This window comes from Octopus bimaculoides, chromosome 9, assembly GCF_046866305.1.
Source record: "Octopus bimaculoides isolate indiv1 chromosome 9, ASM4686630v1, whole genome shotgun sequence".
NCBI lineage: Eukaryota > Metazoa > Mollusca > Cephalopoda > Octopoda > Octopodidae > Octopus > Octopus bimaculoides.
Genome location: NC_142936.1, coordinates 59,666,533 through 59,684,867, shown reverse-complemented (window position 1 = coordinate 59,684,867; position 18,335 = coordinate 59,666,533). Strand labels below are relative to the sequence as shown.

At 36.3% G+C, this 18,335-nt stretch overlaps 1 protein-coding gene across 4 annotated transcripts; it reads left to right on the top strand.

The window, feature by feature from the left end:
• The first annotated feature begins 263 nt into the window (after positions 1-263).
• On the top strand, positions 264-17,745 carry LOC106871025 (putative GTP-binding protein 6). Of its 4 annotated transcripts, none has more exons than XM_089357583.1 (12): positions 264-402; positions 2,360-2,540; positions 3,367-3,409; positions 4,251-4,355; positions 6,625-6,806; positions 8,160-8,249; positions 9,609-9,720; positions 10,840-10,960; positions 11,463-11,671; positions 12,053-12,201; positions 14,741-14,902; positions 17,440-17,745. In XM_089357583.1, exons 2-12 carry the CDS (start codon positions 2,371-2,373, stop codon positions 17,603-17,605), a joined length of 1,509 nt encoding a protein of 502 aa, XP_089213709.1. In that variant the 5' UTR covers positions 264-402; positions 2,360-2,370; the 3' UTR covers positions 17,606-17,745. The 4 variants fall into 4 exon arrangements, with proteins under 4 accessions (XP_089213709.1, XP_089213710.1, XP_089213707.1 ...); XM_089357584.1 differs by lacking the exon at positions 264-402 and adding an exon at positions 563-676; XM_089357581.1 differs by lacking the exon at positions 264-402 and having other exon boundaries at positions 2,208-2,540.
• The last annotated feature ends 590 nt before the right edge of the window (positions 17,746-18,335 follow it).

Sequence of the window (18,335 nt, the reverse complement as noted above, 5' to 3'; positions counted from 1 at the left end):
TTTGTAATATGTTGACAAAAGAAGCTTACGCTTAGATTTTTAAAAGATTATGGCAAATTATATTTGCTTGTTTAGAGGAAGTCCATTGTTACATTTAGAATAAAATAAAATAAATAAATAAAAAATATAGAGTAGTCATTCGAAAACTACAGGGTGGTCCGAAAGTCTTGTTATCCCTTAACAAAAAGTAATGAGAATAATAGAAGAACAAATAATGTAGTATTCCAAAGCACGAACTGGATTTAGTTTCATTGACGCTGTCACACATCGAGAAGGTCTATATGAACACCATCATGTTCGTGGCACAAAATGATGCGATGCCAAGTCCTGTGTGATATTTTTTGAAGCTGTACTTTGGTGGTTGTTGCAAAGGCACTCCGAACGGCATCCTTCAACTGATAGGTATTCTAGTATCGTTCATTTGTTGACCTTATAATTAGCCAAATATGACTAACGGCAACACCTGTTGTTCAAGTGGGGAAATTAGAATTTAGTCAAAACAGAGCTTTAATAATCTAAGGGAAATAACTCATGAAGCAACTAATTTTCTATATTCCAGTAGAGGTGGCTGGGGAATTCAACGTTTTAGTTATTTCTTTTAAGGTGTTAAAACTTTGTTTTCTTTAAAGACTCGTCTAAATTTTTGACTTTTGTTCTGACCGAGACGTGTGTTTCCGTGAGTTATTTTTCGTTTAACTATACCATACTTTAACGTACAGCCAAAAGGAGAACTGACTGGCAAACGTTAGACATAATCTGTTAGAAAGAAACCCCAAGATAACGGTCATGACATACCGACTGTAATTTAAATTACTCTTCAGTCAGTACTAAATTCTATTTTTTCTGTTTATCACTATATGTGTGTGTGTGTGTGTGTGTGTGTGTGTGTGTGTAACCAGTCGAAATTGCAAGGATCTCGACTGAGGAAAGAAAACTCCGAATGACCTGTCCTTGTTTCCTGGTATTGTCTATCTGGATGTTTTGCGTCCTTGTCCCATTCTGTATTATTTATTTATATATATATATATATATATATATATATATATATATATATATATATATATATATATACATACATGAACGATTATCTTATGAACTCCAAGGTCTCATTCTTTTGTTGTCACTTTTTATTATTATTATTATTATTATTATTATTATTATTATTATATATATATACAAATATAAGGGAAAGCATTTTCTACACTAGGCTATTAGTTTCACAATGCCTAAGCAAAATATATATATATTTCAGTGTCCTAGGGAAGATCGTCAACTACCTCCTTGATCTTGGTCACCAGTTCAGCCGTGGTGCAGCAGGCAGAGTAGTTTGTGTCTTTTTCAATCACACCCACTCTCACCACCACACGTGGTAATCCATAGGGTTACAATCGTGGGTATTAGGAGGCTTAAAAATGGGGTTAGTGAAGTAGAAATTCTCTGACAACCACTTCTGACTCTTTCTCGAGATGTGGCAAAAGCGGAATCCTGTTGTCATGCACATGACCTTCCAGCTCCAATCCTCTCCAGCCAAGAATTGGCCACAGTCTCCGGCAGCTAAGGCCCAGTTCATCAGTTATTGGGCTATTTCTGACGTGCGAACGCAGTCAGAGCACCTACTGTATCTCTTCCTGCTGGTACGACTTCATAGTTTCCGTTTCAGCCGTCCATGCCAGGTTTTACAGCCTGTATGAACACTGTTACAGTGTTCATACAGCACTGAGCAGCAGCCATGATGTTGGCATTTCGATACCCGGCGCGAATCATCGTGACAAAAGTAACGCTCCCCAATATTTTGTTGTCTATATCCCAACAATGGACCACCCGTGTGTTGCTTCTGCATCATCATTCCATAAAATGTGTTTATGGAAAGAAAAATATAGAGAAACATCAATACATGTCAGAGTGACAAAGAAACGAGGAGGACGGTCGTGAAATGTGCTAGAAACAACAGCCAGATCTCCCTTAAATCACACTCCTATTCGTCTGAAAATATTTTCCAAATTTATTTAATTTTTTTACCGAGAAGGCTTCTCCCATGGTTTTTAAATGCGTAGGGCAAAAAAAAAATTGGCTAAAGTCGGTCCTGAGTAAGATGGTGAGGAGGAGATAAAAATCAAATTTTCGTGATTTTTTTTTTAACAGAAGAATGTGTCCCATCATTTCCAATGCCGTGGTGAAAAAAAAATTGGAGAAATCACAATCAAAACGGAGAAAATCCAACTTATGTGAGCGTCCTGATCCGAATCTCCGCCGAAGTTACACGTTACCCTTGAGCCGCTTTCTAACTTCTGCCAATTAAAAATATAACATGTATTTCCTTCCGTTAGATTAACGATGAATCCTGTTTATCACAATATAGAAACATTTCTCATGGCACCAGCGGACAAAATGGAAAAGGCGTTGCCTAGGAGGATAGCGAGAGAAATGCACTGGAACCGTTACTCTGAGTTATGGGACTCACACTTGCGGACGGCAATCTCTGCCCCAATAGCGAACGCCGGAGGTCTCAACTGTCGGAGAGCAACTGATACCTTGTCAGGGTTTGTTTGTTTTTTTTTTGTTTGTTTGTTTTGCTCTCTCTCTCTCTCTCTCTCTCTCTCTCTCTCTCTCTCTCTCTCTCTCTCTCTCTCTCTCTCTCTCGCAGCCTGACGAGCAACGGAGCCTGGGCTGGCAGCTGACAACACCAAGTTGCCTTATTTTAAAACCAGAAATGGTCGCGTGAGAGTTGCCTCCCTTGATTACACCGGTTCCTTTGTAAAAACAGTGCTTGTTCGATTTATTTATGTCGTTAATTATGCCGTAATTGATAATGACGCTTCAACAGTGCACCACTTGCCGATTTGCTAGTTTCAGACATATGTTTAAGGTAGCTCTGAGACCGGATTTTATCTACGATCATCGTTTACAAAGACAATACTCACAACTAAATACTCTCCTGAGAAAATGTAACAAAACTTCTCAGTTGCCGGCTTTTGTAAGCAGACTTAGCTCAACATTAAAATATAGTCGTCTTTTTTGTACAAACAGTTACCTAGAAGAAATGTTAGAAGGTCATCCCGACGGTAATATTTATTATGTATTTTCATTTGTGAATGAAAGAGAAATGAAAGAACGGTTTAAATCTTATTTTGTTTCCGTACACTGATGTTTAATCATTGCATTATTCTATGCTAGTCTCTTTGAGAAGTTTTTCTGAATCAAAATATTGCACTGTTCTTCGTTTGTATAAACATTATGCTATATACAGCGTTACAATTAGCTGTTTATAAAGTGAGGTACAGATTATTGGTGACATTAGTCCCGATTATCGTTCGCTGTTTGTTCTTATGAAGCACTGTTTTGTCCTCTTCTACCCAACCACTGCAGCTTGCAGAGTTCAACTGAAATGCAAAGAACCGTTAAAAATGAGGTAAGTGCCGTAACCATTACACTTCGATGAGTCGTAAGAAGACTGTATATTCCTTGTATAAAACGTGAGTTGCATCGACGATTCACACATTTTATAATTGCAACACAGGTTTACAAAACTTCCTCACCTCTTGAAAACTTTCATACACAGATTTGTCAATATCTCATGTAATCTAATCATTCGAAATGAATAATGATTAATGTATGAGTAATTGCTTCAGTCTATCTACACCTTCTGTAATGAAAAATGTAACATGTAACGTTTTCAAGAAAACATTTCGTAGTTTGTTCAGTCGTTAGAACCTATAAATCTTTTAGTAGAATATAATTAAATAGCCTCCATCTATGTTTTAGATTCAAAATTTAAGGACAGTTGAGCGACTGCACAGAGGAATTCTGCACAAACCAACGATGGGGCCTTCCTTCTCACTCACCTCATAGTCCTAGATATACAAAAGTCAAGAGCATGTCTTTGCCGGAAGACCTTGTTCGATCAGGCTAACCCTGGACTAAACAAGTACATAATAACTTGTTAGATTAGTTTACTCTGATGTTTTGGCTCCAATTAGTTGATTTGTTTTCATAATAATTTTTTTATTCCTTTCTCTTGCTAAGCATAGTTATTTGTTGATATCGCTTTTTTTTTTGTTTGTTTTTTTTTAGTCAGCTTTATTAAATGTTTGTAAACCCCAAAAGTAATTCGTGCGATGGGAGATAATTCTTTTAGTGTTTCAGAAATTTATAGAATTAGTATTTTGCTCAGCGAGTTTACAAAATATAAACATTATTAACAAGATACTCTTAACAACACGAAATAAATAAGGTTTCTTCTTATTTTTCAGAAAACATTGAAGAATTATTGCGTCGTGACGAAAAGTATCAGGAATATGTACGAGAATACTTCAGCATCCCTAACACTGGACAAAGAGTATTTCTTATACAACCAAGTAAGTTGATTTAATCATAGATGCAGGTTTTCTAAGTTTGCTTCCCAACCACATGGTTCTGGACTCAGTCCCACTGCATGGCACCTTGAGCCAGTGTCTTCTACTATAGCTTTGGGTCAACCAAAGCCTTGTGAGCGAATTTGGTAGACAGAAACTGAAAGAAGCCCATTGTGTGTGTATCTTTGTGCATATGATTGTCCCCCACCACCACCACTTGAAAACCAGTGGTTGTCAGACATAAAGGCTTTAAGAAAAAATAAGTACTGGGGTCAATTCATTTGACTACAAAGTTCTTCAAGGCAGTTCCCCAACATGGCTGCAGTTTAATGACTGAAACAATTAAAATTTAAAATATATATATCATAACTATATGATTACTATAGAATAATGTTTGATTAGCCATTAACCCATTAATTGATTTCATTTCAGATGTTAAAAGGGGGCCACAAAGGTCTCTAAGTTCTATAACAAGTCAACTGGAAGAATCTGTTGCTCTCATTCAGACACTTCCTAACTGGAAGGTTGTTGGAAAGGTAAGGCTTTTGCATATTGAGAATTTTATCTTTAGTCTTTTAGCTAGGAGGAAAGGCAGTGCCCATGACCTTTTATAGGGCCTCCAAGGCTGTTGGAAGGAAAGAAGGTAACCTCAGACTGAAAACCTGGTCTGAATGCTTGCAACAGAATGAACTCTGCTAAAGGTACTAAAGGTGCCAGATGGGGTTCTTAAACTAGGTGAGGGATTAAGTTCACCACCAAAGTAGGGCATGGCAGGATTTGATCTCAGGTTGCAAAGACCCAGAAGAAATACTGCAAGGCATCTAGTCTGACATTCTTACTGTTCTGTCAACCCACTACCATGGGGTGATTCTTTTTTCCTCAACCCTGAAAAATGAAAGACAAAGTTGACCTTGGTGGGATTTGAACTCAGAGGGCAAAGAGTCAAAAAAGTACTGTGAAGCATTCTGTCTAACACTCTAACAACTCAACTAATAATCACTTTAAAAAGATACACTCTTTTGAAATCTCTTCACAATTTAGCAATACTATGCAGAGATTATAGATTATAAACTGTGATTGTTGATGCTTCTCGGGCTGAGTCTCACAGCACAGTACTTTTTGACAAGTGTCTCCCAAGCCCTGTGAGTACATTTGGTAGACAGAAACTGAAAGAAGTTCACCCATATATATGTACATATGCAAGTACGTGTGTGTGTCTGCACCCTTGTCTTGTCGTTGTGTGGTATTACTTTGCTTGAATACAAGTGAGGGTTTGTGTCAGGAAGGGCATCCAGCTTTAGTAAATATGCCTCAGCAAATTCAATCTGACCCATGCAAACATAGAAAAGATGTTAAATGGTGCTGATGTATGTATGTGTATAGATATACAGACAAGTAGACAGTCATAAAGGGCAGTAAATACCACAAAGCATTTTGTCTAACATGCTGATTCTGTGAATCCACTACCTTATAGATTAATATGTGCTAATTTATGTTCTTGATTCTTTAGTACATGTACAGATTAAAGAATTAAACATGTACAAATTAAAGAATTAAACATGTATTAAAGAATCAAGAATTTAAATCATGTGTGCTCTGTACTTTAGGTCAAGACGCTAAGTATCTCACACTCAGCTGGCAACATACCAGATATGAAGAGAGGGGTTAATAAAGACACCTCCCAGCCTTTTTCCTTTGTTTTGAGGCAAATATGCCTATATTATCATCATCAAGATCCCTTGACTGATGCGGCCAGATGTTGGGGTGCCACTCTAGACACACTCATAATTTGCCATCACCACTGGTCTCTGTTCTCTGTCATGCCTAGTAGGTTCTCTGTGTTGTGATTTGTCCAGCCCTTACTATTGTCAAACCAGGACTTTTTCTTTCTGCTCCTCTTTCATCCTCCCTCAACTGTGCCCTGAAGAATGCTTTTAGACAGGGAGTTGTGGATACATAACCATACCAGGTAAACTTTTTTGTCTTTTTACCTGTGCAAGGTGTGGTTCCTGTCTGCCATATAAATTTGTTTTCTGTGCTATTTTGTTTATTTTTACTCACTATGTCATGATTTCAAATACATTATACTCATCATTCTCTTGATATAAAAGACTGGGCAGACCTCTTTTCTGCTTCTAATTTGGCTAAGACAACTTTGAACTTTAAAATTTAGCTCTTCACTTTGATTATAGTTCCTTGTGACTTTATTGTTTGAAAACTTGGGAATCATCATTATTTGAATTTTGCTTTTGCAATATCTTGACTTTTTCAGAAAATTGTAGCAACAAAGAGCCCTGATTCAAAACCAGTATTTGGTAAAGGCAATTTTGCTGCTCTCACCAGTGAAATTCATAATTGTCCTGCTGTTACAGCTATTTTTATTAGTTTAAACATGTTAAATACCCTTCAATGGACTTACCTTCAGAATGTGTGGAAAATTCCAGTATATGACAGGTAATCAAGATATACTTTTTACTCTTTTTATTTATATTTAAATTTGTTAAGGTGGTGAGCTGGCATATTAGCATGCCAAGCAAAATGCTTAGCAGCATTTCATCCATCTTTACATTCTGGGTTCAAATGCCACTGAGGTTAGCTTTGCTTTCATCCTTTCAGTGACAATAAAATAAATACCATTTACACACAGGTTGATGTTATTGACTTACATCCACTTCTGAAATTGCTGGCCTTGTGCCAAAATTTGATATCTATTTAAATTTGTTTCTCCACAATAACTAAATTCTCTTTTCTAGTGTGTTTCACATCCCTCTATTGACAGTATATCTGTAGTTCTAACTTACACATTTATAGTGTTTCTATAAATTATCAATGTTATTGATAAAATTTTTAATAACCCTGCAACATGTTTATAAATGCTTTAGTGATTTAGTTGCATACATTACAGAAAAAGATTATAAATGTCTAAAACAATATGTTAAAATAGGTTAAGGAGTTTGCTTTGTAATCATATCATACAGGGTTCAATACCACTGCATGTAATCTTGGGCAAGTGACTTGGGCTGTACTACAGCCTCCTGTGTGTATTTAGTCTTAGCTGCTTAATTTGAATGGTCAAAGTTGTGATGTTGCTCTGGTGTAGAGGCTATCACAACTCTACAGTTCACAGCAGACATAGCATTTGAATCTTGTAGATGATATTACATTTTATCATCTTCTATATTAGTTGTATATGTGCAAGACTGTATTTATTTTAAAAAAAGGTATTGTGTTTATGTTGTGTCCATGTCTGCCCCATAACTTAACCACTCATCATCATCATTTATTGTCTGTTTTCTATGCTGGCATGGGTTGGACACTTTGATAGAAGCTGGCAAGCCAGAGAACTGCAGTAGGCTTTACTGTCTTTTGGCATGGTTTTTACCGTTGAAAACCCTAATGCCACCCACCTTACAGAGTAGACTGGCTGCTTTTCATATGGCTCTAGCACTGGTGAGATCTGTTTTGACATGGTTTTTATGGCTGGATGCCCTTCCCAATGCCAACCACTTAACAATTGGTAAAATAAGTACTTGGGTCACATTGTGGCTTTATTGTTGACTACTCCAGGAATCATCATTATTTGAATTTTGTTTTTGCAATATCTTAACTTTTGCAGAAAATTGTTGCAACAAAGTCCCCCAATGTCCTTGAAAGTACTGCCTCAGCATAGCCACAGTCTAACTATTGAAACCAGTAAGAGAATACAAGAGACAACACTGACTGGAATAGATATTTATACTTTTAGTTCAAAGTCTTCTATAAATAACTTAAAATTTAAATATCTGCCATATCTGTTTTGTTCTTTAGATACAACATTGTGTTACAAATCTTCAAGGAATATGCTAAAACAAAAGAAGTTAAGCTACAAGTGGCTTTGGCTGAAATTCCATATATCAGGTAATATTTCTCCTTGAACAGACTTTTTGTTTTGCATTCTGCATAAATTATATTTATGGAATTTATAGACTTAAGTCTAGCTATGCATTTAGTCTGGATGTTTCCAATCTTAAATATTGGTGCTACTCTAATGTAATTGTGCTCTTGACTGGTAAATCTAGAATTAGCTCAGTTTTCTAAACCATCAAACTTTTACTTGTTCTCTGTTAAATGATTTGTAGCTGTAAAATTCTTTCCCCAAAAATAATTGCAGGTGTGGCTGTACACCAAGAAGCTTGCTTCCCAGCTACTTAGTTCCAGGTTCAGTCCTACTGTGTGACACCTTGGGCAAGTGTCTTCTGCTATAGCCTCAAGCCAACCAAACTTGAGAGTGGATTTGGTAGATGGAAACTGAAAGATGCCTGATATATGTGTATGTGTGTGTTTGTCCCCCAGCACTGCTTAGCAACTGGTGTAGGTGTGTTTACTCCCCATAACTTAGCAGTTCGGCAAAAGAGACCAATAGAATAAGTACTAGGCTTTAAAAAATAAGTCCTGGGGTCAATTTGTTCAACAAATGCTTCAAGGTGGTGCCCTGACATGGTCACAGCCTAATGACTGAAACAAGTAAAAGATAAAGAGAATTGTAGGTATATAAATGTAAAACATAAGGACTTTTCTCTGCTTGTAGATTGATAAAATAGGTACTAGTAAGTCAATCAACTATATATCCCTTAAAAAAATGAATATCTTACTGAAGAAAATCAATGTTTATTCTAGAGCTAGATACCTTTCCTGGTGTTTCTTCAAATCTTGAGCTTTATCAAAATAAATCTTCATTATTTAGAAGACTGTTTTCATTACATTCAAATCCTACCAGTTGACTTCATCTACCCTGTAAATATTTAACTTGTGCCAATGTTAGAAATTATCTTTCCACCTTCTGTTTTAGAGTACTTTAAAGAAACTGCTCCATATCTTTTTGGAGAATACATTTGTGGTGATAAATCTATTGAAATATTTTTCACTGAATATGGCTGCTTCCTTGGTGCTCTTCTGAACTTTATACATGGAAGAGTTTCCAAACAGTTCTTTGATTTTCTGCTTTGTATCTTCAATTTTCTGGTGTTTTTTTACATTTAATTTTCTACTTTCATTTGTGTTTGTTATTGTTAGTTAAAATCCAACCAGGCTCAAGTTTGCCTTTCTTCTGCCAGGGTCAATAAAACAAGCAGTGGTCAAGTAGTTAGGTCAATTAAATTGACACCTCTCTCACAATTTAGTAGCCACATCCCTCAATTAGAAATCATTGTAGTAATAATTGAAAACAGTTTCCAAACTCTTAGAAAAGCCTAATTGTATCTCTTTTGTACCCTATAGATCACGTCTTCCTTCTGTCCATGGTGGTAGTTTAAGTATAACTGCAGGGGGTACAAAACACACTGGTGGGACAACTCCAATGTACCTAGAACAACGGTTTAAATATTTACAGGTAATTATTTTCTTTAATTTCATTCATACAGTAAATGGTTTCAGTGCACAGCCCTTCTTAAAATTAAGGTGGTGTGAAGTCATATGTTTTGGAGAAGAGCACAACATAATATCAACACCAAATTTTAATGTATGCAACTTTGAATTATACTTCCCTTGTCTATATTCATTGCTTGCCCATATTAAAGCAGTCTTCTCCTTTGCACACTATATATGGTACCTCTTACACCCAGTTTTTCTCTCAATACATTTGTATTCCATCATTCATTCAGACTGACATTGCATTTCCAAAGAATCAAATAATATTGATTCAAATATTATTTGATTCTCTGTCTGAAGAATTTCTAATAGGAGATATCTTACATGTTTCTCTTATATGTACAATTTTGTAACCCCTGTTAACAAATGAAACACATGTAATGGTGAATAAATAATACCAAAAATGTTTTTCCAATTTCCTGTTTTGTTATATATATATTTATGAACAAGAAAAGGCAGCCAATATACTGTGTAAAGTATTAGCATTAGGAAGGGCATCCAGCTGTACACACCATGCTTTGGAACTTGATGCAGTTCTCTGGCTTGTCAGTTCCTGTCAAATCATCCAACCCATGCCAGCATGGAAAAAAGGACATTAAACAATGTTGATGATGTGTGTGAGTGTGTGTGTACTTTAACAACTTTACTTTAGGCAGTTCAAGTTAGTAATTTAAAAGGACAAGCAGAAATTTGTTTACAGTCAACAGCATTCCATATCACATATTTTGCAGACAATTTTTCACAGTAAGTGGATAAAGAGGTAATTCAGTGAAGTTCTTAGCAGAGTAGAACTAGTTTTTAAGATTTTATAAATTTGAAGGAATTAACAAAAGCATGAACTTATAACCATAACAACATTCTTGGAACAGTATGTATAAAAGATGCTTCTTTGAAACCAGCTACTACAAACACAGTGAAAGTAGTGTATAATTGTGTCAAAAAATAATAAGTCTACATTTCATAAAAATGTCATCTTTTGACCTAAGTTCCATGCTTTTCTATTGAATCATTCTGTAAACAAGTATAAGATTTTTTTTCTCTATGTGAAATGATTTCAGAAAGTTATATGCTTTATTTAAAGGACTGGGAATTGAAACTTAAAAAGGCTTTGAAAAAAGTTCGAAAACAAAGAGCGATTGTGCGCCAGAATCGTTTGAAGAAACAAATCCCTATTGTAGCAGTGGTTGGTTACACAAATGCAGGTAGAGATGGCTCCTTTTCTATCTACTTATATTCCATTCATTGTCAGTATACACTACACCAACACAGTCATCTTTCCTGTATAAATCAGCTGATGCCTTTACCCAGACATTCTTTCAGCTTATTTACACTCAACTTTGCACACAAACTAACATTAAACAATGATTCAGTTCTCTCCAGTCTCTGCTGATTTATACTGAATCTATATACCTCACCCCACAACATGCTTCATTCTTTCTATTACCATTGAAGGCAACAGTTATTAAATAGAAGAAACTATCAATTCTGTTATCTGTCTAACATTTTTATGAGTTGCTTCTTTGTCAATCTCCCACTACATATTTAGTGAATACATTGCAATCATCAATTGTAGATCTCTTCTCATTTTGAGAAAAAGCCACAACTCGTGGTATTGGGATTTTGTGCCTCCTTTAACTAACTGAAATTTTACTAGGTTCTGCATCTTCTCCATTAAATTGATAATTTACATACCTTTTATCACAGGTAAAACATCGATAATCAAAGCACTTACTGCTGATGCAAAGCTACAGCCTGTTGACCAGCTGTTTGCTACTCTAGATGTAACAGCCCATGCTGGTGTCCTACCAAATCATATGACAGTTATTTATATTGATACTGTTGGATTTATTTCAAATATCCCTACCACACTTATAGAAGCATTTGCTGCTACACTTGAAGATGCAGTTATTGCAGTAAGTTTGACATTTGCATTTTATTTGTTGTTTCTTTTTCATTCGTTTCAAACTGTTCTTTTATAAATATTTCCCCAGAAAATATTAGCTTCTGCATCTCAGTTACTTCATGGTGTTTGGTGCTCCGCATTTTCAACCTTTTTACTGTGATGCTTTTTCGGCAATAACATTTCCAATAAGTGTGTCATTTTCTTAAGAAGATTTGCATAGACCTGAAACTTCACTATACTCACAGTACCAGAACTTTCAATAGCTCAAAATCAGAGAGTGTTAAAATGGATCAATGTGTTTGTTTCTTCTATTCAGCAAACTTTTGAATTATTTCTCTGTAACTATTTTGAATTTCAAATCATTATTATTATTTACAATGTATTGTTTTAGGATGTAGTAATCCATGTGAGAGATATCAGTCATGAAGACACCACAGCTCAATCTATGAATGTTTACAACACTCTAAAAGGCATGATCAACCCTCAAAAACTGGAAAATATGATTGAAGTGAAAAATAAAGTTGACCTTTTACTTTGCAGGTGAGTACATGTGTATATACATATATTAACATCATTTATCATCCATTTTCCATACTGGCATGGGTTGGACAGTCTGACAGGATCCAGCAAGCTGTAAGGCCATGTCAAGTGCCAAGCCCCAATGTCAGCAGTAGCTTGGTTTCTGTGGCTGGATGCCCTTCCTAACACCAACCATTTTACAGAGTGTACTGGATGTTTTTTTTTCATGACACTAGCACTAACAAGGTTGCTAAGTGACTTCAAGACAAGAAATTAAAGGAATAGGAAGAAAGAAGAAAAATGGGCAGAAGGAAAAGAAGAAAAAAGCCTCCTCAATTATATTGGGAGGGTAGCATTTAAGAGTGGGGAAGGGACAATGTTTCAATGCTAGGTATTAAGAGGTTAGAGTATGATAGCAGAACATGCCCAGGTGACTTGTAATAGATATACGAGGTTGGGTAGTTGAAAAGCTGGAAAGAAGACAGGAGTGGCGGTGGGATACTGGAGCATCTAAAGACACAGTGGATCATGGGTGGGGGGGAAGATGATGGGTAGAGATGCACCTAGCAAGGTGATGGTGAGAGATAAAGGAGTGACTCAAGGGGCCATAGTAAGTGGGGTGTGAGAGGGCATTGAGAGAGATATTAAGAAAGAAGTACAGAAAAGGAGAGCAAAAGGCAGAAAAGAAAGTGTTTGGTGGAAATAGCGTGGGCCAGGATGATAATGAGAAATGGAAGGGATTCCAAAAAGGAGGGGTGTAATTTACCTAGTTTTCTCTCAGGTGATTGCAGCAGCCAAGCAGTACCATAGATCAGGAAGTGAAGGGTGTTAGGAGATGTAATGTGGGGGAAATGCTTAACAGGGCAAAGAGAGAGGGAGAGAAATGAGGGACAAGGCCAAATATGTACAACCAAGGTAGTTTTAGGATGTTATTTCTGCTGCAATGGATGGGTCTTCTCGAGCACAGCAAATTGCCAATCATATCAGCCCTTTGTCATCTCCTCCTTAAGGTTTAGCATCCTGTGATCAGTCTTTATTATTTATCCCATGTTTTCCTGGGTTTCCCACTTCCACAAGTTACATTCAGTTTAAGCAATCAGCACATCTTTATGCAGCTATTTCATCCATATGCGTAACATGACCAAACCAGTGCAGTCTTCTCTCTTGCACACTACATCTGATTTTTCTCTCAGTATGTTGTTGTATATGCACACTGACATTACATATCCAATGGAGCATACTTGCTTCCTCACTTGTCTTTGCTTATCCTCTGCATTCTCACTAACATGTAGCATTACTGTGTCTTTTATTTTTTACTTGTTAGTCGAATGAATTGACCCCTGTACTTAGTTTTCAAGCCTGGTACTTATTCTATTGGTCTCTTTTGCCGAACTGCTAAATTATGGGAATGTACATACAAGCGAGATCGTTGCCAGTGCCGCTGGACTGGCTACCGTGCAGGTGGCACGTAAAAGACACCATTTCGAGTGTGGCCGTTGCCAGTACCGCCTGACTGGCCTTTGTGCCGGTGGCACGTAAAAGCACCCACTACACTCTCGGAGTGGTTGGCATTAGGAAGGGCATCCAGCTGTAGAAACTCTGCCAAATCAGATTGGAGCCTGGTGTAGCCACCTGGTTCACCAGTCCTCAGTCAAATAGTGCAACCCATGCTAGCATGGAAAGCGGACGTTAAACGATGATGATGATGTAAACACACCTATACCAGTTGTAAAGTAGTGATGTAGGGGACAAACACACACACACACACACACATACATACATATATATATATATTATATATAATGAGCGTCTTTCAGTCTCTGTCTACCAAATCCACTCACAAGGCTTTGGTCAGCCCGAGGCTATAGTAGAAGACACTTGCCCAAGGTGCCACATAGTGGAACTGAATCTGGAACCACATGGTTGAGAAGTAAGCTTTTAACCACACAGCCACTCCTGTGCCTATGTATGTACACAAGCATCATACAATCTACCTTTCACTTGGAGTAAGAGACTTTTTGTTAACAGAGGTAATCACTGTCTGAATTTTCTCCATCCTATTTCTATTTTAGCAACATCCTCTCCCACTGCTATTTAGGTCACCTAGACAACAGAAATTGTCTGCTACCTCTAGGGAGCCTCTAGTGCGTTTGAGAAAATCGATTTCCTGTGTATCATTAGTCTTTATGGTTCCTGTGCGTCCTCCACATACAAACACTACTTTTGCCATTAACTTTCTTGCAATTCCACTGCACCTTTTATTTGTTCATATATACATATATATATAAAACATTACTACCAAACTGAAATTAGGAAATGGTTTACCTGTAGAATGATAAAAAAATTTCTATTGCAGATCTCAATTACAAAAGTACATGGTCTCTCTTTCTTTTTTTTTTTCTTTTTTGTCATATGTGAATTTTGATCAGTATTTTGGGGCATTTGATCAGTCACTGATATTAAAGCAGTTTAAAGTTTTACAATGTAAGTGCTATATTAACTCAGTGACTTCATGTTTTTATCTTTTATCACTATCAATCATTTATTTTGTGTATTTTAGGGAAAATTTAGAAAGTCAGTCAGAAAGAAAATGCATATACACAAATGCCAGTAGTGGAGTTGGAGTTGGAAAACTTAAGCATTGCATTCAAGAAGCCATCCTTAATAATAGTAACTGGAAACAAAGAAAGTTTCGTATCAATATGGGGAGCTCTTTGTTTCAGTAAGTGTTGCCAACAATTATTAATTTTGTACCATTTTTTTATCCAAAGTCACTATTTTCATAGTCTTTCATTTTTTTATTTGTTTTGCTGTATATATGATATAAATATGTGTGTGTGTGTATATATCTATATATATAAAAATGAGAATGTGTGTCTGTCTGTCTGTGTGAATCCCTAAAACTCGAGAACTACGCAACCAATTTCATTCAAATTTTACACATGCCTTACTTAGGGTTCCAGTTGTGTTTTAGTCAAAAAAAATTATTAACTTCTTGCAGAGTTCGAGCACACGGCAACATAATATCTCCTCCACTATTTAAGTATTACGTGTCAAAAGTGAAACAAAAACACTCATGTCAAATACTTTCACTTTAAAAATGAAAGTATTCCACTAACTGAAACAATCACATTTCGATACTGTAGTGACAGATACTTTCACAGAGAGAGAAAGAGAGAGACAAAAAGAGAGAGAGAGAGAGATGTATATATGTATACATATACATGTACACCATTTCGATACTGTAATGACAGATATTTTCAGAGAGAGAGAGAGAGATGTATATGTATACATATAGATGTACACGTATATGTATATATATATATAGATCTATACATACATGTATATGTATACATATGTGTAGATGTATATATATATATATATAGATGTACATGTAATATGTACACATATATACATATATCTATACATATATACACCCATCACACACACATACACATGCACACAAACACACACATTAGTCATTTGTTTTCTTATCCAAAACTACGTCAAAAGTACTGAATGGATCTTTATGAAATTTGGAAATTATATTCTTTGCATAACGGCCATAACTCCCATGAAAATTCATATATTTTTGATGTTGATGAAATTTTAACCCGAACATAACAGATGAGCATTATTTAGAAAATGATGTCACACGTTATCGAGGCTACCATTCTTTCTGGATGTGCAAAAGGGGATGACGTCTTTATTCCAAGAATTCCTCTTACTCCATCAGGAGCAGACATTCCTTTTACATTCAGAAGACTACAATTCCCCCTTCGTGTGACTTTTGCCATGTCCATAAACAAATATCAGGGTCAAACACTGTCTGTAGCTGGTCTTCTCTTGGAAGAGCCCTGCTTCTCACATGGACAACTGTATGTTGGCTGCAACAAAAAACCTATTTGTATATGCTCCACAAGGGAAAACAAGGAACATAGTTTACAATGAGGTGTTATAATCACAACAGCAAGAAAGTATGTACATGATCATCTTCTTTTACGAAACTTCATTGACTTTCATATATTTATATTGATATACATATATATACATGTGTTTGGGTGCGTGTGTGTATATATATCTCTATATATAAAGATGATGCGTAGTCTAGACGGCGTTTTTAGATTTCATTATTCTCTTTAACCCGGGCAACGCCGGGTATTTCTGCTAGTATGATATAAATATGTGTGTGTGTGTATATATATGATATAAATATGTGTGTATATATATATATATGTATGTATATGTATATCCTTAAGACCTCCTTCAGTCATGAATGACCATGGGAGTGCACCTAGAAAGTTTCCCTTCCAAGGCACAAATCTAGGCAAAGTTGTTTATGGAAGATCAGCAGTCACCCATGCATACCACCCATGTTCAAGAGAAAGGCAAAGGCTAATACAGTGCTTGGCACCAGTGACATTGCAACTCATTTCTACAGCTGAGTGAACATGAAATAAAGTGTCTTGCTCAAGAGCACAACACACAGTCCTGTCCTGGAATCAAACTCACAACCTCACGATTGTAAGCCTAACGGTACAACCACTGAGCCACACACCTTCACACACACATATATATATATATATAAAGAAGTGCATGCAGAACAGTGAGAAACCAAACAATAATACATTTATTCATTTGTAATGCATTCTGGCAGATTCAACAATGAATATCTGATTGCTCTTGTTTTCCATCTACTGAGAACACCTCCTTCCTTTAGACAATGATGTAATCATAATACACATGATTCACCAATGTAAGGGGAGTTTGAAACCAGTAATGTTTCAATCACATCATGTGGTTTTCTCAATGTGTATGTATATATATAAGATCTCTTCCTGGAAAAGCAGATAAGGGTTATTGACAGGAAAACCCACCTGGTTGTAAAAGTATGCCTCAGTATATTCATCTTAGCCATGCTAACATGGAAATAGACATATTGAAAGAATCTAAAACAAATGTTAATAATTATAGGCAAGCTAATTAAATCTAAAACAGTTTCAAGCAATATTTTTGTTGATATCCATTTTTCCATGTCACTATGGCTGAAAAGATATGAAAATTTCCCTATTTGTGTCTTGCTGAAAGGCATTGTTCCTGCTCTCAAAAAATAATATAATTGGTGGTATCTATTTTTCCAGGTTAATTAAATCAACAATAATAATATACATAGACTTAAGCCACAATATAGATTCAGTTACATGTTTTAAACTCCTGACTTTTTTATAGTATTTATTTAAACTTCTACTTATATTTTAGATGGCTCCAACAAGAAGCAAGCATTGTTTCAGCTGTTCCTGATGCCACCAAAGAAAATCTCATTGTTACTGTAGTCATCACAGATTCTACGTACCACCGATTTAAAGCAGAATTTAAGAAACAAAGGAAGAAATACCTTCAGGCTACAATAGATGTTACAGCATGAGCTAACAACAATCTTAACGAACTGAAAACTTTCTGAGTGAAATAATGTTCAAATATTTCATATTGAAAGAATCTAAATTAGTTTCAATTTTTTGGATATTTGAATTTTTAGATAAATATTTTTCTACAATTTTCCAATGATTTCAACTTTATTTTAAATTTTTTAACTTTTAATTGTTGGTAAACTAAATTTGCAACTCAGTTTTAGTTCCTAGTTTTAGTTCCTACTTTTAGTCATTTCCTTTGAAAAATATAAATACCACATTTATCTTGAGTACCTTCCCAAAGACACTTTTACAGTTTGGGGTTTTTCGGGGACAGTCAGGAGTGAAAAGTAGTTCTCATGATCCTTTAGAGGCCACTAAAACTAGATGGGGAGTAAGCATCTAAAGACATCATCATCATCGTTTAGTGTCCGTTTTCCATGCTGGCATGGGTTGGACGGTTTGACTGGGGTCTGGGAAGCCAGGAGGTTGCACCAGTCTCCAATCTGATCTGGCAGTGTTTCTACAGCTGGATGCCCTTCCTAATATCAACCACTCCAAGAGTGTAGTGGGTGCTTTTACATGCCACCGGCACGGGAGCCACTCAAGGCAGCACTGGCATCGGCCACGTTCGAATGGTGCTTTTTACATGCCACTGGCACAGGAGCCAATCGGAGCGAGGGGGCTGGTGTCGACCACGTTCAGATGGTGCTTTTTACATGCCACCGGCACGGAGAGCCAGACAGG